A 27,205-nucleotide genomic window follows, 5' to 3' on the forward strand; every position below is an offset into this window, starting at 1 on the left:
GTCAAAGGAGAAGCACAACATTAAAAAAAGGAGGGCTTTCACAGAAACTGGCAGAAAACATTTGGCATCTCTTCTCTTCCCCCCTTCCCCCTCCCTCATGAGCCTGGATGTGGAGTGCCTTCACTCTTGTCGAGAAAGAGGGGTAAAAAAAACGTTCGCTGACACTGCTCGGTGGGGAGGGAGAGGGAGGGAGTGGGCGGGAGGGCGCACTCCATCAACCTGTGCGCTGCCCCCGAAATGCCATTCCGTATGAGACAGGAAAAAAGGAAAAATTAATAATAATAAAAAGAGAGGGTGAGAGGGGGGATGGAGAGATGTGAAAAATAATGCCGCGGCAAAAAACGGAACGAAAGGAGAAGTGTACCGCGCTGGTTTGCTGGAATGTGTACACATGCGATACGTCAACATCGCCGGTGCGCGCTGTGGCCGCAGTTTCTTCGTTGTGCGCGCTGTCTGTGTGTGTGTCTCTGTGTTCACACCCTAAACCGCTGTCTTTTCGGGGAGGAGGGGGAGGGGCGCAGAAGGTTTTCAGAAGAGGTGCCATGATGAAGAGAGCACTCCCCAGCGCAGCCCGACTTCCTTTCCCTACGCCTTTTTTTTTCACGGACACGCGTGCCTCTGTGAGCGTATTTCTCTGTGCCTTTTCGCGACAGATTCCACCCCCATAACGCAGAGAAGGGTCACACGGGCAGCTCGAATTTTGTTTTGTAACCAAAAGAAAAAAAGAAAGCATACGAGACGGTATCCATCTAGTAAGAAGAGGCGAGACGAATTGATGCAGCACGCTTCACACATCGCCCACGCAGACTTTTCGCTCACCGCTCTTGCTGCACGAATACACCAACATGTAGCACGCGTACGCATCGCTTCTGGTGCTTCGTTTGAGCGTTATGGCTCTTCGGTGCATTGCCGCCGACATATCGAAAAGGACAGAAAGAGAAGGCGAGAGAGAGAGTGGGTGGGAGGTTAAATTCTCTTTTTTTGAGGTGCATGTGCTCACACCAACTACTAAGCCTTGAGAGAGCGAGAGAGATGGAAGGGGGGACGTCGCGACAGAGAAAGGTGGAACACGGCATAGGGCACAGAGGTGCACAAAGAGATCGGTGACGAAGAGGAGAGCGGAAACACACAGGCGAAGGGGGAAGGGAAAGCAAAAAGGGGGTTGCGGAGAAAAGTGAGACACGTAAAACGGGACTGATGGTTAAAAAACAAAATAAACGGCTTTTTTCCTTTTTTCTGCTGCTGAAAGGCAGCGATTTGAGCTTTTTTTAGTGCTGTTTGTTTGTTTCTTTTGCTTTTGTATTGTGTGTGCGCGTGCGTGCGCTCTGCCACGGCCGTCCATTGCGTTTATTATTATCATGAGTACTCGACGGTTTCCTTCTTCTCGTTGTTGTCGCATTTTGTATGTGATTGTGTGTGTGTGTGTGTGTGTAAGTGAGTGTTTGTGAAAGAGAACACAACAAAAAAGAGTACGTGCGTGAGAGGGAACTAGTTGGAAAGCGAAAGACGTCTACCAAAACGAGAAAGAGGGAGAGACGGAAAAAAACGCGCACAAAAGTACACACGCACACGCACACGCAGTGACAGTGAAGCGACAGCACAAAGAGGAAAGTGATGCAGAGTTGAGATTTTTTTCTGTGCCTGTGCGCCTTGAATGCAGCGCGGGCCTGAAGTTTTTCTTTACCTTTGGTAGGAGCTCTGCCCTCCTCTTGTCCTCCTCCTCCTCCGCACTTTCTCGCGCTCACGAAGGCGGGGGTGAGACAAGAGGTGGAAAAAAGACCCCTCCACTCTTCATGGCGCTCTCCTTTTCCCTGTTGCGCGGTACCTCACCCGTGTGTGCGTGTGTCGCGAGCAAAAAAAAAAAAGAGATGAATCCAAAAAAGGGGGAGAAGAGAGATAGCGGAGAAACGAAAGGGAAAAACGACGTTTATTCATCACACTGAAGACACACACGCACACGCACGCACCAAGAAAAAAAAAGTGTGGAGGAGTCGCCGCCGTAAAACGTAAAAGCAAAAGATGAAAGCGTCGAGTGCCCCGAAATCGAACGGCGTATTGCAAGTCCGTTTTGCACAACAGAGCCGCATGTGTCCATATATATATATATACGTGTGAGTGAGTGTGTGTGTGTGTGTGCTTCGCACTCGAAACTGGCAAGAGAGGCCAGGTAGGAGTGGTGGCAATGTAGCCTGATGGAGCGCAAGCACTATGAGCGTCAGAAGTGAGTGCGAGCGTCAGAGACATCGCCTTTCGCAGCAACGACGCCCGGCGAAAATCTTCTGCTGTTGGAGCCGCAGGCTTCGCTAAGACTGGCGCTTACATCTGCATAGGTACACTTTAATCACAGCAGGAGCACATATCGTACGCCAGTTCGATGAGTGGCTCGTCCCCCTTTTCATCGTCGACATCAGAGGGCGTGCAGTTGATGGCGTACGCATCCGAGGGTAGCCCTTTGGAGGCCTTTTCACTGACGCAAGTTGCGGGCTGCGCCGCCCGCGGCATAGATGTCGTACTGCCGATCGCTTCGCCGAGACCTGCGATTTCGGCTTCCTGCTTCGACATCGCCGTCGACGCCACCTCCAAGTTTGGCGGCAACACCTGTGGCAGTAACTCAACATCCACCGCATGGAGCGTCTGCTGGCCGTCTTTGTAGCCGATACGGAAGCGCACACGCCCGCCAACGGGCAGCGTTCGAAAGCCCTCCATGTGCATAGACGACTGGTGCACGAAAATGTCACCGAGGTGCACTGGCGTGTGGTGCTCTTTAGGTGCCTCCGCTTCTGCCGTTCCGGAGACCGGAGAGGCTGCGGGGCTCGAAGAGACGGGAGACGGGCCGTTCGCACTACCAGCGGTGTTGTCGTTGCTCACGGTGATGTGCGAGGTCGCAGTTAGGAAGCCGAAACCGCGGTTGGGGTTGTACCGCTTCACAACGCCCTCATAAAGCTCACCCAGCTGGTACTGCAGCCCATTCAGAATCTTTGCCGGTGGTGGCGGCGGCGGTGGCAGTGCAGGCAAGACAAACGCTGTCGAGCCGGAGAGCGACGGCGAGAAGCTCGGCATCATGGCCCCGCCGAAGGAGGAGACCTGTGCCGCCGTCAAGTAAGGAGAAACGGACGTGGCCGAGGTCGAGGCCGAGGTCGACGGTGACGTCACAGGCGGCGGTGGTGGTACGGCATATGAATGCATGCATGTGCTCGCACTTGTTTCACCGATCGCTACCATGTCTTCCGCCCGCATCGGCGTCAGGGCACCCGTGGCATGATTCACCCAGAAGCACGCCTGCGGCTGCTGTGGCGACGCCGCCACCGCCGTCATGGTGCCCGCCGAAAGTGGCAGAGCCATCTGGAAGCATGGCAACGCTGATGAAACGCCCATGGAGGCCATAGTACCGTTCGCCACCGTCGCCGTGCCCGCCGCCGCGCTGCTGCCAACGTTTGAGCTCGTGACGCTCGTGGTGGAGGCGTCCAAAGCCGTCGTCGCTTCACCACTGAAGGAGACGTCTCTAGTCATCCTCGAGAGTGTGGAGGAGGGGTGCGATGAGATGGGAGGAGGCAGCTGCTTGTCAGTCGAAAACGTCGGGGCACTCAAGATCGGCTGAAGGAGTGTAGGGGATCCGCTCGCGCTCACATTCGCGCTGCTAGTGCAGGGCGCAAACAACACGGAGCTGTAGGCTTCCGCTGCGGGCTGGGCAGAGCTGGCTGTGGAAGTGGATGACCAACACTGCGCAGCGGGAGGGAAGTACGAGACCTGCTGCAGACTCCCCTCGTTCATGGCTGGTACGCAGTACACTGCCCGTCCGCCACTCAAGGCGACGGGGTAGCCCTGCATCACCTGAGCGCATGAGCTGTACGGCTGCCCTAGAGGCATAGGCGGGGGGCCGGCACTCATGCTATTCGAGGCCGGCACGAGGGCGAGCGGATTGCTGTAGACGGCGCGGAACATACCTGTGCTGACGATCTCTTAGGTCTCCGCGCCGATGGGGTGTGCGTATCGTGGACACTCCGTAAGATGCAGAAGGGGTGCGGCGAATAACCGACCTTCGTGCACGAAAACTTTTGTCGTGTGTGTGTGTGTGTGACGAACGTTTACTACTAAACGCGCGGCGAAGGCGGAGTGAAGAGAAGAGGCGTCAGTGAGAGCAGAGAAGGAGGGGCAGTCGACTTCGATGAATGCAGCTCGACAGCAAAAGGGTCGACGAGTGCTTCTGCGAGTTCGCCGTCCGTTACGAGGCGGAAGAGGGGTGCGCAGTCCAAGAAAGAGCGACTCGATGTGCGAGTAGATGTAGAGTAAGAGGGGAAGGCAAGGCAGAGGCGACGAATCACAGCTATGACATTTTGTTTAACTATTAGAGGGCAGTGCCTCCACGCACGGCTGTGGGAAGTAAGCCGCGCAGATGGCGGCAGTCCCCGCCCCGTCGAGCCGCTCAAAGTCCATCACCTCGTGCGCTGCAGCGAGAGAGACTAGCTACAGTTACACACGGGATCTGTCATACGAGCTGGGGGGCTCCCACCTCAGACGATGCACATCCACCACCCCGTTGTGCAAGCTGCCTTCCATCCGCGCCCACTGTGCCGAAAGACACACATTGAATCACCTTAGGGGGGTGGATGCACGCCTCTCGCATGACGGTGGGGCAACAGAGGGCGCCCAAAAAGACAGGCCCCTGCGTGCAGCCCAAGCTGACAGCTATGCGCGTCCGGTGCTCCTTGTGCCCGCTGCTCCGCCTCTCTTACTTGTCCTCCTGATGCTCACAGGGCTGCTGCTGCGTCGCTGGTGTGTTCTACCTGTGACCGGGGGTCGCAGGAAAGGGTGCGTGAGGGCCTCTCTGCTCCTCGTCACAGCACTCTCCGAGGTAGGAGACCCTCCTCTCACACGGTGTCTCCCGTATCGAACGACGCTCCATTCAGGTTTCAATGCCCCTTTTTATGACCCACTTCTTCTTCGCTTCGCGCCCTCTTCCCACAAAGGCTGTGTGGATGGGCTGCGTGACGCCTGGAAGGGTTCCGATGTTATCAGCGTCACAGAAGTACGGCAGAAAAGTGAAGCACAGGGGAAAAAAGAGAGAGAGCGGCCCGCGTTGAGCAAGAGCTCATGCATGAGCGTGGGCCTACCGAGACCAATCACGCACCCACACAGAAACAGGCAGCACACAGACACATGTGGATGCGCCATGATCAGAAAGAACCGTTAGTAAAGGGAAAAAGTCCTGATGAGGTGCGGTCAGCAGAACAGAAATAGCATGCGGGATGCGAACGGGCCGGTTGCCCTTTTTGCTGTTGTGTGGCCGCTTTCCTCCTTTTTCTCATTCCTCACTTAAGTAACGAAGGCACGCAGCCTTTGGCCGGCACTGCGCAGCGAAGGGGGTGGAGGGGGGCGGCGACGATACCGCCCAGAGATATTGAGGAATCACATCTCACACTCCTGAAGTAGAGGAGGAGGAAGGGGGTGTGTGCTGAAGACACGCAGCTGCGATGCGGAAGCGGTGCCCTTCCAAGTGCCCCATCGAGAGGAACAGGCGGTGAGCTAACGAGCCAAAGAAGAACAAATTGCGCACACACACCGAAAATAAGCGGAAGTCTTTTGAAAGGAAGCAGCGCAGAACTTCTATACGCACAGCCGAGGAAACGCGCACGAAAGCTTAGATATATATGTATATATGTTGTGTGTTTCAGTGCGTATACATGCGCGACAGCACAACGAAACATGAAAGGCTGAGATGAATAGAGGAGAGCTAAAGAAAGAGCGAGAGCACCTGCAGGGTACAATCGACGACCCTCGAAAGAGAGGAGGAGAGCGGAAATATATATATATATGTGTGTGTATTTGAAGAGGAAATCTGCTGAAGGCAACCAACGCCATCATTTCGCCCTATAACAAGTCGACGGACGCGGATAATTAGATGAAAAAAGGGGCCCTGAGCGCATGCGCATGCACTTATACACACCAAAGAGGGAGAGAGAGAGAGAGAGCGGGAGAGGAGGGGGAGGGGGACAGGAAAACAGCCCGTGTACACAGCGTCACGCACGTCCATCCAAACGGTAGCACACGAGATGTGCTATCGGAGGTGGATGGTGCGGAGGGAAATCGGCGGCCCCCCTGCAGATGCGTAGATGCCAAACGAGAACGAATGCATATATGCATATATATGTGTGTGTGTGCGTGCAGGCACCGCGAAACGTGCGGGAGGGAAGGAAACGCAAGCGCATAGTTGCATCAGCCCCATCCGCTGCTTTTTGTGGGACGGGGAGGGGAAAGTGGGCGCCACGAGCGTGAGAATACGAAAGGAAAGGAGGAACGGCAGATGGGGAAGGGGCGCCGCTGCCATGAGGCGGAAAACGGAGAGAGGGATGGAAGAACAGATTGAAAACAATTCGCTTTGCGTACGGACACGTAATGAAGGCAAAGGGCAAACGCGAAGATAAAAAAAAGGAAAAAAAGAAAAAAGAAAAAGAGGGGCAGAGGGCCCACGACATCGGTGGCTCTCCTCTTTGTGTCGGTGTAAATATATGCATGCAAGACGGACAGTGGGAATCGGAGAGGGGGGCCGTTGCCTTCAAGCACACACGCATACAAATAGGGGCGGCCGTGCATGTGTGTGTGTGTGTGTTGGATCCCCAATCCAAAAAGGGGGGCTTATCGTGTCCTCGTTTTGGCTTTACTCGGATAGCCTTCTACGTGAGCGACGCAGCGCACTGAAAACAGCCAACGAAGACACGAAGAGAGACACACACACAGACACGCACACAAAGAGCGGCCAGCAAAAAAAAAAGCAGGGGAGAGAGAGCGCGCGATGCCTGCGCCGGCGCAACAATAAGTGAGGCTCCAAACCGAGAGGGGAGGGGGAGGGGGAGGTGACGCATCCCTTGTGGCACACAAAGACACTTCGAAATGCCTTTCTTTTCGTCTCTCCTGGCACTACTCCTTGGCCGAAGCGGCACTCAAGGCAAAAGCAACGAGGCCCTGACGACAACAACGGCACCGTGCTCACGTCCGCTGGCTTGCAAGGTAGCTTGGCGTACAGGGGGCACAGTTGGGAAGCACCATCATCTGCTGCATGCCGCTCGTGGCCTCCTCAAACGAAGGTGGTGAAGGCATGTCCACCGCCGCCGAGGTGCGAATCGTCAGCGGCTGCGATAGCAGCGGCATGGATAGTGCCCTATTGAGGACAGTGGGCGACGGCTCGTCATTCACGCTCGCACCTTCCTGAGAAAAAGCGGAAGGCGGTGACGGCGCGTGCCCCCGTAACACAGAAGAGCTCAGAACGCCGCCGGGGAAACTTTTCACCACAATGTCTTGAACGGCGGTCGCGGTCTTCAGCGGTTCCAGATGCTTGGGAAGGGTTCTCTTTGGAGGCAGTAGGCGGACCTCCATAGCCTGATAGCCCCACCCCTTCTTCGTCGCAATAGCCCCACTCAGAAGATTAGCCTTCTCTTCCACAGACACGCCCAAGTTCTTCAGCATGGCAGCAGCCTCCTTGTTGTCCGCAGCCTTCTCCATCAGCTCCATGGGGACGAACACCTCCGCCCTGAACTGCACTCGAGACCCCGCCGGTAGGTTCACTAAGCCCCTGTTCGCCTCCGCCTTCACCTCGCACGGCGAGAGCTGCAGGCAGTGGTGATGGACAAAGATGTCGCCCATCGTAACGGCCCGGCGAATGTGCGGAGAGCCCTTGACGTAAACAACATCGTCACCGCCGATTTGAGCCTGCAGCTCCGCCGCGGCGTCCACGCCACTCATGGCCATCGAAGAAGCGTTCGTGCCGGCTTTCCCCTCTGTATCGCTGCCGCTACCTAAGCTGCTCAGCGGCTTCGCCTTCGGGAAGCGGCCCTGCTTCTCAGAGGCGCTGATGGACTCCGCCGCCTTCGCCAGCTCCCTCTCGATATAGCTCTGCAGTGGGATAAGCTTGTGTGTGGCAGAGACAAATCCGTAGCCGCGGATCGGGTTGAAGCGCTTCACACGACCCTCGTAGTACACACCTGCCTCGTAGCCCTTGCCAGCATCACCGTTGCGCACCACGGGAGTCAGATGAGATCCAGAGATGCGGCTGGCTACAGCGCCAGTGCCGGCAGAGTCGTGGCGAAGGACAGTGGCGCCTTTAGCGCATGGCGAAGCCATGCTGCTGTACTGCGGAGGTGGGGGCAAGTTGGCCGGCGATAGCGGTACTGGCGACTCTACGAGGATCATGCCCGTTGGCGGAAAGCGGCCGGCCGTGTTGGGCCACGGGATCGCTCCTTGAAAGCACTGCGACACCATCGGAGACGCCGGCGAAAAGAATGGGAACGAGCCAAGTGCGCCCTCCCTCAAAGCGGCCGAGGAGAGGGGCTGCGGTGCGCCGGGTATTCTGCCCGCTTGATAGAGCGTCATGGGCGATGCACTCGCATGCACAGCACCACCGCCCCCGGGTGGCATTGAGGAAGCGGCGACGTTAGTCGGTGCGCCAGAGGCAGCGTATGCACACGGAACCCCGGCAGTCACCATGACGGGCGCTCCGGTCGCAGATGCAAAGGTCGGCGTCGCATAATTTACCGGCATCGCCACACTAGAGAGGCCCCTGATGTAAAGTTGGCTTGGGTCCATCATGGGAGGCACGTCAGAGGTCGCTGTGGGCCCGCCCTCAGCACCTTGCGCGATTCGAAGCGTGTGTGGGGGGGCGCCCAGGTGCGTCTTGACGTTGGACGACAGCGAAGCGGCGTCTACCATGGAAGGCTGCACCATGGATGCCGCGCCGGAAAGGGAAACCTCAGCGGTTCTGGGCAACGTTTCCGGTGCAGCCGATGAGACGGTTGGCCTCGGCATCATACCCACATAGTAGGGCGACCATATCGGTGGTGCGCCTTGCAAGGTGGCTGAAGAAGCCGCGGGAGGCCAGTACATTGTGTAGGAAAGGGGGACCAAAGGCAATGATTTTCTACCCACTCGAAGCTGGCGTCACGCCTGCTGGCTCCCGTCGTGGAAGCCGAGTGAGCCTCCAGTGTTGCCACTGCTGTATCGTTCCGCTGTGGGATGAACGACTGAGAGGTGGCAGTGCCCGTGAACGCAGATCGACGAACACGCGTTCAAAAGAGCTTGAGCAGAGCACAGAGACAACACAAAACTTTGGCGCGGATAGCAATGGCAACCGCAACAAAGAAAAGGAGAGATGAAGAGCGAGGCCAAAGCAATCGCACACACACGTGCGCGAGAACGCCTCTGGTCAGAGGGAGGAAAAAAAAGAATGCGGGAAAGCAGCGCCTTGGGGGAGGCGGGGAGGTGCAGACGGTGTCAGTGAACAAATCCACGTGAGCGAACGCGTCACCGGCCACTCTACACCGCTCACCGCCTTTGCTGGCCAAATCGACAAAACCCACGAAACCGAAATGGCAGAGGGCCCCGACTCCGTCTGCGCTGTCTGCCCCCCCTCCTCCCTCTATCCCCCTCTCTCTCCTTTTTGAGAGGCCGCTATGCGACTTTGAAAGAGCGAGGCGGGGCTGCGTCCTGAGGCGCAGCGCGTGTGGTGACCCTTTCGGTGAGGCGTACGCGTTTTGTGGCTATATATATATATATATATGTCGAGGGAAGGGTGGGTGGAGGGGGGCGGAAGGCGCAGCGGCCTTTTTCTCCCGTGTGTCAGCCAGCTACAGCACGCAGAGAGGCGCCTTAGAACAGAAATTGAGCGGCAGAGGGACGGCGTGGTACGGTTCGCTTCCTTCCTTTTTTTGCCCGTCACGCCCGAGGTGGTCTCCTCAGTGTGTTGACAGCGAGCGAGGGCGGTGGAAAGCGCGAGCTGCCGCCCAATGTGGTGCTGCAGAGGGAGAAGGGGCACGCGACAGAAATAAATAAAAGGAAGAGCAGAGAGCAAGAAAACAAAAACGAGGAGGGAGAGAGGAAACAGAGAGCGAAGCCCAGAGAGAAAAAAAAATCGATCAGAGCCGCGTCGTCCTTTTCTCCCCCTTTTAGCTGCTGTTGTGGCGGTGTTCTGCTCAGACGCCGGGTGGCTTTCTCTCTCTGCCGCTTGTGTGTGTGTGTGTGTGTTCGACTCGCTCGTTCGTCTGTTGTCCTCCTTTGCCAGCGAGGATCCAATGCAAATATGTGCGGGCGCGTGGGGTCACCTGTGGTGGTGAGTGGCGGCACGTGAGCGGCAGAGGAGAGAAGAGAAAGGCGGTCACGTCTTCACGTGCGCCTTAAAGACAAAGAGAGAACAACGAGGGCGAGGGAGGAAAAGAAGAGCACTGAGGAGGAAGAAGAGGGGGGAAAGGGGAGAGAGAAAGGGGAGGGGAAGGTGATGCTGTACGGAGCACAGAAAACGACGAAGAGGGGGGCGAAATGAAAAAAGGGAGGAAGAAGAAAAAGATGATTAGAATAACCGAGACGCAGACCGATGCAGAGGGAGAGGGAGGGGAGGGGCCCCTCGCTCTGTATGATACGAGCCTCTTTTCGCGTGAAGTGGTGCGGAGTGGTGCAGAGTGGAGGGGAAGGCTGACCGTATTTGCTCGACCCTTTCACTTAGCAGTGGTGATTACCCCCCTCTCTTTCTCTCTCCCCCCGTTCTGCAGCCGTGTCCGCCACGATTCACCCACGCCTACGCGACTCTTTCGTATGCACGAAGGAGCGACGGGGAGGGGGAGTGTGCAAAGTAAGGGAGAGAGAGAGACAGAGAGGGAGCGCGCAGCGAAAGGCGGGAGTGGGGCTGCCTGGAGGACTCCTCTGGACTACTCGAAGAGGACAGGAGAGCGAGAGAGTGCCACAAAAGGAGCGAAGAAGAACGAAAAAAAAACGCTCCGTCAGAAAAGGCGATGCTCAAAGAGGAACGGAGGGGCTGATGGCCAAGTCAACAGAGGGAGAGAGGAGGAGGGGCACCGGTACAGAACGAAGGAAGCGGTGACACTGCACGAAATGATAGTAAAAGAATAGAGATGGTGAAGGGAAGTGGACAGCGCCCTGCCTCTCCCTTCTGCTACGCGCGCAAGAGAGACCTCAGGCAGGGAGGAGAGAGGGAGGGAAGAGAGGGAGAGAGGCCTGCAAGTGAAGGGGGAGGGGAGTGGTTCCGGTGAACCACGGTAGCCACAGCAACAGCAAATACGAAAAGAAAAAAGAAAAAGAGGGCTACTCAAGAGTGCCAGACAGAGAGTAAAAACGCGGCGAGAACGAGTAAACGAAGTTGTCGAGGTGCCGTGACGCACGGAAACAAACCAATCCTGTGAGAAGAGAGGGAAAGAGTCTCAAAGACAAGCGCACCAGAAGAAACTTTTTCTTAAAGAAACGCTGAAAAGGTCAGTGGAACCCGAAAGAGAAGGGGGAGGGGAACGGCAAAGGGGGGAGGAGATGAACGGTGTACAACGCACCGAACGCAAAAAGAAAAAGAGGGAGCGAGGCGCGCCACTCCGCTTTACAGAAAAGAGGGGGAAATGCCACCAAAAGAGCGCGCGACACTCGAGAGTCGCCAACGCACGCGCCGAAAAGGGGGATAGTCTTCTGCCAGGCAATGCTCACGAGAGACGGGGCCGTGCGGATATGGATCTCCGTTTTTCCTTGCCTGCTTGCTGCGCCTCACACAAGCACGACCGCTGGCAGCTCCAGGATCGTGCACGAGACCGCTTTTTTCTGTCCGCCCCCTTCTCGGCCTGTGCTGCGTTTAGATTGGATTCCCCCTGTACGCAAGCGCTTCCGCACAGTGCCGGAAGAGTAACGGCAATTCGAGCAGTCGTAAAGATACTTCGCGGGAGAGAGACAGAGAGATGGGGGAGGGGGAGGGACGCCATACAATAGTGGGACACACCCAGAGAGCAAACCAAGCCGGTGAATAAGGAGGCGGTGCACGGCGCTAATGTACCCGCAGAAGCAAGCAAGTAGGGGCGTGGGAGGAGAGCGGGACGATGGGAATAGGCCAACAGAAAGCGGTGAGAGGAGAGACGGCGGCGTTCCTACTCACCAAGACAACGTTACAACCGGGAACAGATATACACCCACCACAGTTCAATACGGAGGAGTAAAGGCAGCTTCGTATTTTAAGCGAACAGAAAAGGGACAGCGAATCTGAGGGAGGAAAGAGGGGAAAGCCGGGGTGCGCGAAGTGAGCACGTCTGGGGAGAGGGCTGTGTACGTATAGGGGGAGGGGGTGGCGATGGAAGATAAGAGAAAGCGAGAAGGGTGGCACAGTGAGCATGTACACAGAAAGGAGAAGCAGCACCGCACGGCCAAAGTGAGAGCGCGGGAACTCTTGCACGACAACGCCAACACAAACAGCTGGGTTGACTCAAACCTCTAGCGGCAGAGCGAAGAGAAGAAGAGTGGAAAGAGGTGAGGAGCTACGCGCCCAAGAGGGAGGCACATGCAAGAGGAGCGGAAGGCAGCCCGCCTAATTGCAGCACCAGAAGGGCAGCGGCCGAATCGCTATGAGTAATGAGTGCCAGCGAAGAAACAGCGCTCCAACTACCGATTCTTCTGAAGTGGGCGCAGCACCAGATACCAAAAGCTCTCGAGAAAAGGCAGTGCGTGTGTGTGTGTGTGGAGGGGGGTAGAGGGGAAGGGAGGCTTGAGTCACAGATGTCCTTTAACTTCAGAGATGGCTGGAAGAGGCGGGGGCCGAAAAAAAAAGCTGCCAAACAAGAAAAGTACTGCCATATAGAGAAGAGTCGGGCGCCCCTTTGGGCCGCCTTGCACTCTCTTCTGTCGCTGCGCTTAGGCTTTCTGCAGCGCTCCGTCGCTGACGCTGCTGCACCTCCTTGACGCAGGAGGCACGCAGTAACGTCCCTGGGGCGAGAGTGTGGGTGGCGCCCGCGGTGCTGTGTGCTTTACGAGGTCCTCCCCGTGCACTCCCTCTTCTTGCAGGGGAAGAGATCAGCTTCTTGGACCGCTGCTCAGCTGCCGACTCCCCCTGTCTGACTGTATGTGAGCGCAGCCTTCTCTCCCTTTCTTTTTGCTCTCTTCGCAGCGCCAGAAGCGCCTGATGTTAGAAGAAAGAAAGAAGAGCAAGTGTCCGTCTCACCGCGCGCGGCCCCCTCTATGCCTACGCGTGAAAACCTCTGAGCTTGTCTGAAAGGCAATCCTTGCTGGGAGGCGAGCAACAGAAATGCAGCCCGGAAAAAATAGGATGAGGGTGAGCGAGTCGCGGGGAGGGAGGGAAGAGGGCAGAAGCGGAAGAGGCCCAAGTAGCAACACACGCTGGGAGCGAGTGAGAGAGAGCCGTGCGCCTAGAGGAAACGGCTGGCGAGCAAGGCTGCGACAGATAAAAAAGAGGGGGAGGGGAGGGGTAATCTGACGGTTCACGTGAAGATGAGAAGGGGAGACGAGAGAGCGGAATGGGCGACCACAGAAAAAAACAGCGTAGCGCGGCACACACACACACACCTGCAGATGTACGAGGGGGGGCGTGTGCGTGTGTGAAAAGGTAAAAATCGGGGAGAGGAGAGAGGGAGTGGAATGAACGTGAACGCAGACCAAAAGAGGAGGAGAAAAGAAGAGGAGATGACAGTGATAATGAATGAAGCGGAGACAGAGGGGAACGCTTCGATGGCCTTAAAGATAGGGGCGGAGACAGGGACGTGACGAAGAACAGGCGTGCGTGGAATCGGAAGAAAACGAGCACGTAAGCACACTGCTCTGCGATGCCTGCGAGGGGTGCGGAGGAGAGAGGAAGGGGGCGGAGGAAGAGGGACTGCTCGCCACCGAAACAAAAAAAGAAAAGGGTAAAAGGGCCGAAAGAGAGGACGAGAGGGAGGAAAGAGCGACAACTTAGAACAGATTCGTGGTGGGCTTATGTAGCACGAATTAGGGGGAGGGAGATGTGGCGCTAGGAGGAGGGAGAGGGTTGAAGGGACGGGGGAAGAGGGGGGAGGTGACACAGAGCAAACGAAAAGTGAAACCTCAAGTGGAGCGGGCACCGCCTCTTCTCTCGTCCGCATCACGTTTTGCTTTCTGCGTTGCCTCCTGATCCCCTGCGCACTTCCGACGCACAAACGCAGACAGACAGGCAGTGAGAGAGGGAGAGGGAGAGAGACGGTGGAGGAAAAAAAAGGGAGGTCGGGCGACTGACCGGAGCCCAAATGGTGTGCGATGGACTGTGCTCTTCTGTTCTCTTGGCTTCGTTTTTATCGATTTTTTGTCGCTGTTGAAACGGGAAGAAAGAGGCAATGCGGATGCAGGGCCAGCACAACAGAAACTGCAAACGCGCGACTCACAAAGACCTGCCGTCAATGCTGCAGTCGCGCGCGCGGTCAGCGTTGCTGAACACTACCGCCTTCCCTTTTGCTTGTCTGAGGCCTCTGGTGCAGTTTGGGTGGAAGGCAGGAAAGGGGAAAGCCGGAGAGTAGAGAGAGGGAGAAGGCAGATGAACGACAAGACAACCTGTCTAAAGCGAAAGACGAGGGTCGAGAGGGAGAGAGGGAGAGAGGGTGCACACAGAAGAGGAAGAAGAAAAAAAACGAAACAGGCGTCGGTGATGCAGAACGACGTTGACTTCGGCTCTCTTTTTGCCGTACGCTCTCTCTCTCTGTTTGCCTCTGCTCAACGTTACTATGCGCATCGAAAAAAAAGAGGGCACAAGAAAGTGCCGTCACCCGTTTTGGTTTCGATTCGTTGGGAGTGTGTGTGTGTGTGTGAGGGAGGGAGGGAGAGAGAGAGGGCAGCAAAGGGTTGGATAGAGGAGAGTGAGAAAGAGGAGGAGTCAAAGTGATAAGGGGAGAGGAGACGCAGGGAAGTTAATCGTGCCAGGCAGTGTGTGTGTGTGTAAAGCGAAAGTGTACTTCCCCCTCCCTTGCGCGACTGGTGCCGACAAATGTACGTGGCTGCCCTAACCGAGAGTTGCTCGGAGAGGAGGAGAAGAGGAAGGCGGGGGCGTATACGGGTAACGTGCCCGCTGCACTCGACGCATCCATATTCATGAGGTGAGACCACAATGCACTACTCTTTCGCTGAGGCGATTTTTTTGTGGTGTGTGTGCACCCGAGCTCCCCTTTGAGGAGACACAAACCGAAAGCGATGCGGAAACTCAGAGGAACACGACACAAAAGTCTGTCTATGAGGTATTAGCAGAATGAATAGCAGCAGAGGCGCGCTGGTGCCCTCTTCACCGTTAGGTCTCCCTCGCACCCTCGTTCGGTCCCCTGTCACAAGAAGCCGCCGAAAAGGTCGCGAGCGCATCTCTGGCACTTCTGGAGCGCACCTGTACCACTTCCACTTGCGGCGTCGTCCAATGCGTCATGGTAAACTTTTTGCTCTCGCTGCTGTGCTGCATCCACCTCTTCGATCTCGTGGCAGAGCATCAGCACCTGCCGCTTTAGATCCACGCGGAGGGTCTCCAGCCTCGCTCGCTCTGCGCTCTGCTGCATCTCGGCGGCGTTGTGTGCCGCCATCTGCTCAGACCGCCGCCTCGTCACCTCAGCGCGCCTATCGGCTTCCGTGAGAAGAGCAGTCGCAGCGCAATCTTCAGCCTTTTCGTTTGGCTGCCCCTCGTCGCGCTTGATCGAGGAGGGATTGCGGTTGCAGGAGGCGGCACCCCCATTCGGACGAACAGTGGCATCGAGCTTGTCAGGGGCCTCGAGTGCCGCCAAGTCCATTTTCTTCTCCTGCAGGCGCTGCTTGACCGCCTTCACCGCCTCTGCCTGTGCGGCACGCCCCTGCTGGAGCTGCGCAAGCTGGCATCGAAGTTGTTCCAGGTTGTTTTGCGGCTGCAAAAACTGTGCTATGAATGCGTGCACTTGTGCCGCTCGCAGCCCGTACTGCCGGCGGAGCGCCGTGACATCACCCTTCAAGACGTCCACCTGCTCGGTGAGCGTCACACGCGGCTCTTGCAGATGCTGGATATGGGCCGCAGTCGCAGCGATGGCCTCGCGTTGATGGCGCGTGTGATGCAGCATTTTCAGCTTTTCCGCTTGAAGTGCCTCCCGTCGCTGACGAGCGGCGCTGTTGGGGGCGCTGCCCGCTTTCAGGCAGTCCAACTCGACTGTCAAATCGCGCAGCAGCTGCGCTGTTACGCTGCAGCGCTCGCTATCCCGTTGGAGAGATTGCTGGGCTTGGTCTAGTGCGTCATGGAAGCTGCGCAGCGCATCTCCAGTGGCGGCGTCCAAGCTTCCTAGCATATTGGGCGACTTGCCTGCACCGGAGTGGTCTGGCACCGATGGGGTGTCCATGAAAGCGTCGCAGTACCGGTTCGTCATTTTCGGAGATGGTATCAGTAGGGCAGAATGGAATGAGGAGGGGGAGGGGGGAAGGGGTAGCAGAGAGAGCGAGCGCCTGGGTGGCCGCACAGAAGCGCTCAAGGAGGGGCAAAGGTGAAGCGCGTCTTTGGACACAGGTGCCCTCCGTTTGGGGCGCAGGAGCACAGCTGCTGCAGGTGCAACGGCCTGCAACACCCAAATGGGCGCCAGATACTCGAGCGAGCGCCGGCACAGGGCAGGTCCTGCACTCGTTGCAGGGGCGTTCGCGAGAGAAGACCTCATGCGATCCCTCCAACATCCCCCCCAGGCGGTTGCCCCGCAGCCTCCATGAGCCAGAAGGCGCAGCACAACGCTTGCTGCCACGGAACAGGTGTGCCCTCCAGTACTCGGTACCGCGCATCCTCACGCGAGTATACGTCCTTCGGGGACTGATGTCTTTCCTCATTAATTCAGGGGTGCCGAGTTGCAAGGCTCGACCACTCTAATCCGCTGCCCCGTGGTGCTTACCCAGGGGGGTCGCCTTGTCGTACGCAAGATGCTCAACGCACACGGTCGAGAAAAGCGGAGTAGGAGAAGGGAAGATTCAAGCGAGAAAGCGGCGGCGACGCCAAACGTGGAGGAAGCAGCGGCCCGCACGCACCTGGGGGCGCACGCCGCCGGTGAAGAGATCGGCTCTTCTCCCGTCCTTACACAGGGCGAAAACAGAGGAAGAGAGGAAGAGAGCGTGCGCTGAGAAAAAAAGGAGGAACGCAGGCGGAAACGGCCACACACACACTCAATAAACGTCAGTTTTATGGACGATAGCACTGAGGTACGCACCCACTGTCTCTCGCTTGCTCATCTGATAGGCGCAGGCTCACACATGCACATACACACGCGCAAGCACACACAGAGAGACACGCACAGTCACACGCACGCGTACACATACACAGAGAAAAGGCGAAAATGAAAAAAAACTCTTCGAAGGCAAAGGCAAAATGAAGAGAAGACAGAGGAAGCAGTACGAGGGGGTCGTCTGCCCCCCCGAGGCTGCGGATGCCCGCAGAAAGTGCGCGGTACAGTGGCGCCCGCACGCCCACTCAAGCGAGCACAGCACACAAGCGCACCCCGAAAAAAAGCAGCACAAGACAAGCTAGCGAGACGCGCACCGCTCGACTCAGAGCAACTCGACAGCACCGCCTGATGCATTCACCTCAACGCAGGGGTAAAGGGAGGGTGACAAAGACACATCTGTGAAGGCCACACCACAATCGACGCCGTTCCACGAGTAGCGGATGGCCCGCTCATCTATGTGAAGAGTGCAGGCGATTTCGTCGCCGGCTCGCGCGACGCGTTGTCGCCTCGACAAAGCGCGCCTGCCCTCAGGTGAGCTGGACGCGCGCACCTCAGCGGTGGGCTCCTCAGCGTCATGTGCACCAGAGAGCGAGACGCCTCCGTCTCGTCTCGGCTCCGCCACGCCGCCCCGGCGCCGCTCTGCCGCCCCTGCTGCCGCCGCCGACCACCCCCTATACCTGGTATCGACGATATCCTGAGCAGGGCAGAAGAGGCGACCGTTTCGGAGACTAAGGTAGTAGCAGCCGCTGTAATGCAGCGCGTTTCGCTTGGCGCCGAAGGTCTCCATCGGCACGTAGCGGTCTGCAAAGCCCATGAGGATATCGCCGCCGTCACAGCTCTCCCAATCGCTGAGGATGCGAATAATGAAGCGGAAGGTGTGCTTCAGGTGATGATACCCCTTCGCGGACATGTGAGAAGCGTAAATCGTGTGGCTTACGGAGCCGATGGCAGTACAGCAGACATCGAGGTTCGCCTCCCCACGTACGGCGGTGGGGCATACGAGGCGCTGCACGCAGCGTCCCCGCTTGCTCAGCAACAGGCGGCCGGCAGTGCTGCTGAAGCGTAGCTCGACAGCAGCGCGCTGCCCCGCTCCCTTGTCCCTGTAACCGGTATTGCTGGTGGAGTAGTACACCGAGGCGGCCGGCAGCTCCGAAAACATTTCCGCAGGGCTCGCGATGCTGTCGCCACGGTAGCCGCGGAGCGCCGTGGCAGACGCCGACGATGCCACTGAGCGAGGAGAAAGCCCTCGACATGGCGACGGCGCACTACCTTTGCTCTGCGAACGCGGTGACCGCCGAAGGGCTTGAGACGACAACGAACAGCCTCGCTGCTGTGACTCGGGGCGCCGCTGTGGAAGCCCAACATGGCTGTGGACGGCGATGGAGTCAGCTCCGTCATTGCGCTGCGGGCTCCTCGAGCAGGTGAGCACGGTGGGGTCGAAGTATCGAGTGTCCAGCGCATGTGCTGCCTGTGGTGAGCGCGCGCGCCCAGGCGCGCTAGAGGTGGTGGGGCGCTGCTGCAGAGCCAGGGACATGCGTAAAGGCTTCCGATGATCTCCCTGTCGATCATGCGTGCCCTCCAGCAGCAGATTTGCGGAGGACGCATCAGCCGCAACAGCAGCGGCAGCGCCAGCGACAGCACCAGCGGCGGCGCCAGCGACGGCGGCAGCGACAGCAGCAGCCCCCCCTCGCTCAGCCCAAGACGGGGGGCTTGGCTCGAAATAATCAATGGCGGACACCTTGGAGTAGAGGGAAAGCACGTCCAACTCGAGCGGCTCACGCGCTCGGCCCTCTGCATCCGGCGTGGCAAGTGCCAACGCGGCGGATGTCGTGCGTGTCACCGCAGCCAGCCTGTGCGCAGAGAGAAGAGCGTCAGAAAGGTTTCGTGACACGCTGTCGGTGCGCTTCGCTTGGACGGGAGACACTGCGCGAACAACTGCTTCAGTGCCTCCCGTGGTGGTGCTCCGCTCGGAGCGTGTGGCCGAGCGGCCACCCAGCACCTCGCCGGTCCCACCAGCCGCTTTTTCTTGCGCGATGGGCCGAGACAGCATCTTTCGGCGCTCCTCGCAGACACGCTCGTATTCCTCTCCGAGCACGGCAAGCTCTCGCAGAGCTTCGTTCAGCTTCCTTGCAAGCTGCCTCGCCTTTCGCTTGTGTCCAGCGGCTTCCTGTTTTGATGCCTCAGCAGCAGCTGCTGCCACTGCAGCCTCTTTCTGAGCAGCTTGCTTCGCCTCCTCCATGTCAGAGCACCGCTTCTGCTCTTCACCAACTTGACTGCGAAGGGCATTGACGACTTCCTGCTGCACACGAGCAGAGTCCAAGGCGGCCTGCAGCTCGGCCTTCACGGAGCGCAACTCTGCCTTCGCTTTCGTCAGCGCATCAGAGAGCTCCACCTTCTCGACTGCCAGCGTGGATGCCGCGTTCTCTTTCGCTTTGGCAGCGCGAGTCTGCAGATCTCGTAATCGCCGCGTCTTTGCATCGCGCTCGTCTTCGGCCTCTTGCAGTGCCGATTGTAAGGTGGTGGCCTCCTCGGTCCGCTCCTGCACACACCGACGCAGCTCACCACACTCCGCCGTCACACTGGCCAGCTTTTTTCGCAAGTCCGCTATCGTGTCTCTCAGAATGGCTGTCGTCGCGGTGGTAGAGGGAGACGTGCTCGATGAGCGAGACGCCGTCTTCTTGGCCACCTCCTCTTCTAGTGCCTCTGCGCGGCGCTGGGCAGCGGCCAGCTCGGCCTGTTGCTGCTCGGCGTGGCGCTCGGCATACTCGAGCATGCGCTTGTAGGCACCGACCTGCTTCTGTGCGGCTGTCAGCTCCTCCTGAAGGTGCGCCATGGCTTCCTTCGACGGGGCCTCAGGTGGCACCGCCTGACGAAGCGACAGCACCGACATCGAGCGCCCCTCGCTCTCTCCCTTTCCCGATGTTGCGGCTGTTTGTAAGGTGGCAGCAGCGCCGTCTGTGCGCGCGGGCCTCCCGTCGGCCCTCTCACGCGCCTCGACCGGTGCGCTCTCCTTTCCAAGTGCACCCTTCCTTCCCCGCGCATCACACACCGCGGCGTCCTGCGAAGCAAGCTGCCGCCGCAGATTCAGCACCTCCTCTTTCAGAGCGGCAGCTGTCTCTGCTGCCTCCGAGGCTGCAGCTGCGGCCGTGCTGCGCTGCTCCTCCGCTGTCTTTGCAAGAGTGACGGCGGCGGCGGCAACAGAAAGCTGCTCTTCCAGCCCCTGAATTCGATCCCGCATGACCTCCCTCTCATTCGCCAGACTCGAGACCTTTGCCTGCAGCGTGGCGTCGGGAGAGACCGACGGCGGCGCCACAGGCCTTGGAGTCATGGCGGGGGTGGCGGAAGAGCTGGCGGTATGCGACGGCGCAGTCGCCAGCTTTTCTCGCTGCTTGTCCAGGTCCCGCTGCAGCTTGTCTTGCACCTGTTCTGCCGAGCGCAGTGATGCCTGCGCATGCCGCAGCTCCCTCTGCAGCTCGTGCTTCTGGGCGAGGGTGTCTTTCTTGTGCGCCGCGAACGCTGACTTCTCGTGCTCCAGCCGTCCCTGCAGCTCTTCGTTTTTCTTTTGCGCCTTCGCTGCGGACTGCTTCGCCTTTTCTGCGTCGCGCTCAAGCCGAGCGACGTCCCGTTCCTTGTCCCTGAGTGCCTGGCGGAGCTCTCTCAGCTCCCTCACGGCAGCGGCGTCCGCCGACTTGGCATCAGCGCTGCCATCGCCGCAAGCGCCAGCAGCGAAACTTCCCGTCGAGGGGCGTGGGGTAGAAGAACTGGAGCTTGCTGCGAGACGGGCTCGAGCAGCTGCCACTGTAGCAGAGACGGTGGCTGAGACGGCGCGGCATGGCACACTCACTCCTCTCTGGGCCCCAGAGAGGCCTCTGCCGTTTGCGCCTGCTGTTTCTGCCGTGTGGGCAGCGCCTCCCTTCTTCTCGGAAGCAAACGGGCTACTCTCCACGTCGCCATTGTCGCTGCTGAGGGTACCAGTCGATATTGTTGTGAGAGGCGACAGAGACGGTTGGGGCGGAACAGCACCGCAGCGCCGCCGAGGGGTGAGGGAAGCACCGCCCTCATCCCGCACGTTGCTGGGAGGCGTCGCTTCTGGCGCCTTCGTGGGGGTCTGCCCACCGGCAACGTCTGTGGCATCCGCTGTGGAGAGGGAGGCTGTCCCTGCGCTCTGCCTCGCTGCGGCGGGTTTAGTAGCCGCTCCGGCCCCTACATCACGGGATAAGGCGGCTGCCGTGCCGCTGCTGCCTTCGTCGCCATCCTTGCTGCCATGCGGCCTAGCACCAGCCCCGTTGGTGGCCTTGTGGGCCGGCATCGCTGGCGCTCTCAGCGCAGACCCCTGATCCAGGTCGTTCTGCGGTCTTTCGAAGGTGGATGCAGACCTCGCACCTGAGCCTGCCCGCCCTGCATCAGCAGAGGCGGAGGCCTCGCCGGAGACGATGCGCGTGCGCCCGTGTGTTGTCGAGTCTTTCTCGGGCCGTGGCTGCGGCAAATGCCCCCGCTCGGTATCGCTGAGCACAGCGGACCGCTCCGCAGTTCTGGACGGGAAACGGCCGACGGCGACAGGCGCCTCGCCTGAGGAGGCGGACGCGTCGCCAAGCGCCTCCAGCATTGGCGGCTTCGTCGCGGTAAAGGCGACATTCACATCCGACGGGGTGAGAGGACTTCTCGGCGCCGCTGACGCGGAGGCGGTATTGCCAGCCCCTTTCAGCAGGGAGCACGGCGCCGCCGTGGACCGAGAAGTCGCTGCTGGTGGTGCGGTAGGCATGGCCACGGTGGAATCTAAACTGGAAGGAGTCGAAGAAGGCATGTGCGGGGGGAGGAGCGCTGCAGCGAATGTGCGCAAGAGAGGAAGTGGTTGTGCGTGTAACTGCGCGCCTGTGTGTGTGCTTGCGCGTGTGTGCTTGCGCGCGCAGACGAAGAAGCAACAAAGGCGTAAAAAAAAAGGATTGCGCTGATTTCGTTGCCCGATGCACCGGTATACGTGTGCAATGTGCCTCAGCAGTCCAGCGCCTGTAGAGTGAAGCTAACTCGCAAAGATAGAGAGAGGGGGGAACTTTCAGCCTCCGCCAGTGAAAGAGTAATACGGTGGCGTGCTATCAAGCGTGCTGCGTTAGGACCCGTCCGTTGGGCTCATCCGCCAAGAGGAGGTGCCGAGGGAGCAGGGAAAGCAGAAAACGGAACAGAGGTGAGACAGTGTGGAAGCGAGGCCCTCGCGAGAGAGCGCAGCAGAAGAAGGAATGAAACGCTGAGGCGCATACGCTCAACCGAAGAAGCGCTGCGCATGGCGCAGCAGCGCAACATTCGAGAGGTGAGGTGCGCACCGGTGAAAAAGGCGCCGCAGTGCTGCTTGTGCAACTCGTATGGTCCGCACGACAGATGCTGCACCCGTCCACCTCGGCTGCACGTGGCGACACTCTTTTGCCTACGATCCATTCATCTTGGGGATGCGATGCGCCGGTGGCTGCAGCGTCCGCTGCTGTTGTCACTCAGAGGGTAGCGGAGGCGTGCGCGAAGAGAGTGAGACGAAATATATATATATATAAGCCCGGGGGTGAGAGGCGCAGAGCCCAAGCAGTGACTCGATCAGTGCGACGAGCGCGCCGCCGGGATAAGCGCCATCGGAGCTCGGTACGGTGCGTGCACATTTCATCAGTGTGTTGCTGCGCCTTTGCTCCTGCCACCACAGCCCTGCTTCCACCAGTAAGCACAGGAGCGGTAGCAGATGTAGGTTGAGCTCGTAGCGAGATCCTCAGTGTTGCTGTTGCACGCCGCGCTCGAGGATTGTGGCGCCGGTGGTTGTGTCCTCTGATGGGCCTTCAGGGTCAACTCATACTCCGGCAGCGCTGACACAGTGAGCGCTGCTTGAAGCGCGACTTAGCGCGTCATCTAATTGCGAGCGTTTCTGCGCTGGTGACGGCGTCGCATCCATGACGGATACTCCACACCTCGTCTTCAGAGCATCACCGAGTTGTGTGAGTGGCGGAGTAGGATAGCAGCGCAGAATGGCGCCGCCGTCCTCTCCTCGCCTTGCCCCTTTCGAGTTTACGCTGAGGGCACCACCGTTCTCAGGTCGCTGAGGGGCACATCAATCGTGTGCCTATCGTCACACATTCGAATCGCTTTCCATGAGTCACACAGCGTTCGAAGCTCCAGAAGGCACTTGGATCCGTGGCGCAGCCCCACTGCGGCGCCGCTGAGCCGGAGACACTTCAGCAGCACAGGTTTCGCTCCCTGAACGCGACAGCGCCATGGTACGCCCAGCACGTTCACCTCTCTCCATCCATTTAGCACCCTCATCATCCCCCCAGCACGGCTCAGAGGGCAGCTCCTCCCGCTTCCTCCTTCTCAGACAGACTGAGAAGTGAGACTGGATGCACTGAACAACACCCGAGTCGTCCACGCCAGACTTGCGCCCTGCGCTCTGCTCTGGTCCCACGCGCTGCCGCGCACTCGATGCGTCGTCAAGCGACGCCTTTTCGGTCACTACGTTCGGAGTCACCGCCGACGTGTGACTGAAGCGCGCTAAGGAATTGTCGTCGCCGACGACGGAGCGCCGAGGGCTCTGGAAGCTCCGCCTCGGCCTCTCCAACGGTACCTGCGGAACGTGGTCGTGCGGCAGCTCCGCATGCGTGGCCTGCTGTGCAGCGTCATGGAAGTTTTGCTGGTGCAGCGCGCACCGATCTGCCGTAGAGGAGGAACGCGACCGGGCCGCGCCTCCGCCACCACCACCAGCGAGGGCAGCAACCGGAGATGGCGACGCTGCAGCACGCCTAGCGGTCCTCTCTTCGGCACCGTCCCGAAAGGAGGAGTAAAAGGGTGAGGATGTGCGCCTGAGGTGGCAGCACTCCAGCGCTGCCAAGCAACTCACCCGCACGCGATCGAGCGCCTCACGCTCCTCCGGGCGCATTGATTGCCACCTCCGCCGACCCTGCAGGGGCAGCGCAGCGGTGTGTAAGCTGCGTTGACCTGAGGGGTCTGGCTGCTGCTCTATATCGCGCGTGATGGACTGCAACTGCTGCGCGATCGACTCTAAAAGATCTGGGAGCGCTGCTGGGGATTCCCTACCTCTACCGGAAGTGGGCATGTGCATGTCGAGCTTGAAACGACGCGGCGTGCTGGTCGCCTCATCATAGGCCGCCCGCTGAGCCTCCTGTGCGGCATCCGACGCTTGCGAGGAGGAGTTCGTCCGCAGAACAAAGATGGAAGACGGCGATCCGTTGCGGTGATGCTGGCCATTGAGCGCGCACCCCCCTCCCGGCTGGTCGGCGGTGACCGGTGGCAAGGATTGAAGGTATCGTATTCTGCCGTTTGCGGCGTGCAGCCTGTCGGACAAGTCCTTCTGCACACCCTCAAGCTCTGCGATGCGGCGCCGCAGGCTGTCATAGCTGCTCACGGCACTGCTTGCCCGACTCTCTTCGCGGAGGTCCACCAGAGACACACTCAGCCGGCGACGTTCCTCACGCAGCTGCGACAGCTCCTCGTGTGCGCGGAGCAGCAGGCGCGCCGCATCAGTGCTGTCGTGCGTGCAAACGTTGACCGCGTGCTCCAGCTGTGTGTTCGCCCGCTTCAACGTCGTGATTTGATGCGACAGGTCGAGCACCGTGTCCAAGTGCTTCCGTTTTTCGCGGTGCAGCTGCTCCTTGAGGCAGCCAAGCTCCTCCTGCGCGGCTCTTGCCTCCGCTGCGTACTGATGCACCAGCGCCACGCGCTGCTCCCGCTCGATCTCTTGCGCAGTGCCGCTCCCCAGCGAGCACCGGCGCTCCCCTTTGGTGGCACACTCCAGCCGCAGCTGGAGGCTTCGGATCTCCACATGGCACTCACTGATAACCTGTTCGCTGCGCGCGCGAAGCTGCTCCATCTCGCACTCGACGTGGCGAAGCCGCGCCAGCGACTCCGCCAGCTCCCCTCCCACTGCTACACAGCGCTGCTCGAGGTCAGCGTTTCGGCATCGCAGAAGCAGCACCTCGTCCTCAGCGCACTGCCGCGTCTCCTCCGAGAGCGCCGTCGCCTGTCGCACCTCTGTCGCAAGCTCTTCTTCAAGGTGATGGCAGCGCGCCTGCGGCTCATCCATGGTGCGCCGTACGCCTTCCTGTTTCCTCTCACGATCGAACCGGTGGCGCGGCGCGAGTCCGATTTTTTCCTGTAACTGATGCGCAAGGCGCCGCTGCGCTTCCAGCCCTGCCTGCCGCTGATCTGCCGGATCCTTTGCCTCCTCCTGATTCTTAGCCGCGGATTCGGTGGAAAGCCGCCCTGCCTCCTCGGCAGCCGCAAGCTGACGCTCGAGAAGACGAATGTGCGCTTCCAGCTCTTGAACGTGGATGGCGCGCTCGTGCAGCTGCACATCCTTTGCTTCCATAACACTCACACCCTCCTGCACCGCCTCTCGCAGCTGGAGGAGCTCCTCCTCTGCCTTGACAAGCCGCTTCAGCGCCATCTCCTCCGCTTTCTCGGCCTCGGAGCGCTTCCGCTGCTCCGCATAGAGTCTCTCCTGGGCCTGCCGTACAAACTCCCTGCGCACCCGCGCACGTGCGCGCTCCTCCCTCTCCTTCAGTTTGTCATAGAAGACGCTGCTCACGTATGCGCTGCTGGTTGAGTTGCAGTCACTTCTTCCCTTGGCATCCTCCACGCGCTCTGCGCTGGGTGTCACCTCACCCGCGCGTGGAGTGAGCGAGGGGCTTACCGTCACCTGCAACAAGAGGTCTTCGCGGTCCTGCTCCGCCTTCACCCGCTCTGTTTTTTCCTGTTCGAGCTGCCGCTTCAGATGGTCCAACTCGCGCTTGTGCCTCGTCTCAGCGGCACTCGCCGCGCGCCGTGTCCTCACCAGCTCCTGCTCGAGCTGCTGATAGATCTGGCGCAGTTCTTCTTCCGTTGTGGTGCTCTGCTGCAGCTCGCGCGACCAGCGCCTCGCGTACGCCTCGGCAGCAGACGTCTGCTTCTGGGCGATTTGCGGCACCGCTTCCGCGATAGACACAGTCGCTCTGCCGGTTTCTGCCGAATCGATCGTCACAGCAGCGGGGCTCTTCTCAGACGACTGACTACCGCGGTGCGCCCCGCCTCGACGACGGCTTCTGCCCCCCAACGAAGCCAACGACCATCGCACAGCACCCTCCCCATCCTGCAGGGTATTGTGGTGCCCTTCCCGCCGCCCCTCAAGGTCTCGGCGCGCGTGCCGGGGCAGTTCACTATTCGAGGCGTCAGCGGCCATGGAGAGACCGAGGCGAAAAGAGCGCTCCTCGATCGACGTCGAGGGCAGCGTCTCGGATGCAACTGAGGCGTTCTGCTCGGAGGAGCTCCGCCTGCCTTCCTCTTTACGGCTCCGCGAAGCGCGAACAGCGATGAGGACACTACCCTTTGGCGTTTCCTCATTCATCGTGGACACCACCGCGGCAGGCGATGGCGAGCCCGCAGGCAGTGAGTGACTTAGGCTGCGGTCCGAGATGTCTGTCTTTCGCGAGTTCCGCCACCGAGCATAGGCGCTTGGAGAAGTAGCCGCCGATGCGGAGTGCGAAGTTCGTGGGCTATCGTTGACACCAGAGGCGCTGCCAGCAGCTTCACGCGGCGGCACCACATCCAACGTGTGTGGCATGTGGCTGACGCTCTATCGGGTACTGTACCTGTGTATGCAGACGACTGCTGCTGTCGTTGACCGTCTCGTACGGTAGATGTGAGGAGAAGAGTGGGGAAGGCCTGCAAGGGCCACAGCACAGCACAAGCAGACAAACGAGCAAAATAAAAACGCTGAAAGCGGTCGTGAGGAAAGTGTCAACAGGCAGCCACGCACGTGTGTTTGGCGCGAGAGAGTCACGCGCTCCGCAGGTCAGAGCTGCACGGCAGAGAGAGAGAGACAGTGTGTGTGCGCCCCCCCGACTGACACGTACGGGGCTTGTAAAAAAAAAAAACTGAGGAGGGTTATGGTGGCGGTGCCTTGATCCGATCTATACAAGCAGAGTCGTAACGCTTTGTGCTGCCATAAGAGTGCTGTTCTAGCGATGGACAGTTCACGACTGCGGCGCCCGTTATTGTCTCCACATCACGCGAGCTCTGAAAGGAAGAAGGGCGGAAAAAGAGAGAGGGTGGGTGGGGGCGATGCGCGAGAGTCGGAGATGCACGGGTGGTGCGCGAGGGAGGTCGGGCGCACCTGTGCGCCATCCGCTCAAATGGTGGGCACGATGGGCTCTGCACGAAGCGAAGAACTGAAAAGAAGTCCACCCACGCAGCGGCACGTGGGCCACACTCTCGTG

General features: G+C 59.3%; 5 protein-coding genes across 5 annotated transcripts; all 5 read right to left on the reverse strand.

Annotated features, from left to right (window-relative positions):
* Positions 1-2,337: 2,337 nt before the first annotated feature.
* LSCM1_01436 (uncharacterized protein) lies at positions 2,338-3,942 on the reverse strand (the record flags this gene model as incomplete). The annotated part of the gene is made up of 1 exon (XM_067319047.1): positions 2,338-3,942. The coding sequence occupies one exon, from the start codon at positions 3,940-3,942 to the stop codon at positions 2,338-2,340; it is 1,605 nt and encodes a 534-aa protein (XP_067176326.1).
* A 3,042-nt stretch (positions 3,943-6,984) lies between these two features.
* LSCM1_01437 (uncharacterized protein) lies at positions 6,985-8,874 on the reverse strand (the record flags this gene model as incomplete). The annotated part of the gene is made up of 1 exon (XM_067319048.1): positions 6,985-8,874. The coding sequence occupies one exon, from the start codon at positions 8,872-8,874 to the stop codon at positions 6,985-6,987; it is 1,890 nt and encodes a 629-aa protein (XP_067176327.1).
* Positions 8,875-15,083: 6,209 nt separating this feature from the next.
* Positions 15,084-16,133, reverse strand: LSCM1_01438 (uncharacterized protein; the record flags this gene model as incomplete). The annotated part of the gene is made up of 1 exon (XM_067319049.1): positions 15,084-16,133. The coding sequence occupies one exon, from the start codon at positions 16,131-16,133 to the stop codon at positions 15,084-15,086; it is 1,050 nt and encodes a 349-aa protein (XP_067176328.1).
* A 1,156-nt stretch (positions 16,134-17,289) lies between these two features.
* LSCM1_01439 (uncharacterized protein) lies at positions 17,290-21,729 on the reverse strand (the record flags this gene model as incomplete). Its single annotated transcript, XM_067319050.1, has 1 exon — positions 17,290-21,729. The coding sequence occupies one exon, from the start codon at positions 21,727-21,729 to the stop codon at positions 17,290-17,292; it is 4,440 nt and encodes a 1,479-aa protein (XP_067176329.1).
* A 1,365-nt stretch (positions 21,730-23,094) lies between these two features.
* Positions 23,095-26,550, reverse strand: LSCM1_01440 (uncharacterized protein; the record flags this gene model as incomplete). The annotated part of the gene is made up of 1 exon (XM_067319051.1): positions 23,095-26,550. The coding sequence occupies one exon, from the start codon at positions 26,548-26,550 to the stop codon at positions 23,095-23,097; it is 3,456 nt and encodes a 1,151-aa protein (XP_067176330.1).
* Positions 26,551-27,205: the final 655 nt, after the last annotated feature.

Source organism: Leishmania martiniquensis, chromosome 31, assembly GCF_017916325.1.
Source record: "Leishmania martiniquensis isolate LSCM1 chromosome 31, whole genome shotgun sequence".
In the NCBI taxonomy this organism is placed as follows: Eukaryota; Euglenozoa; class Kinetoplastea; order Trypanosomatida; family Trypanosomatidae; genus Leishmania; species Leishmania martiniquensis.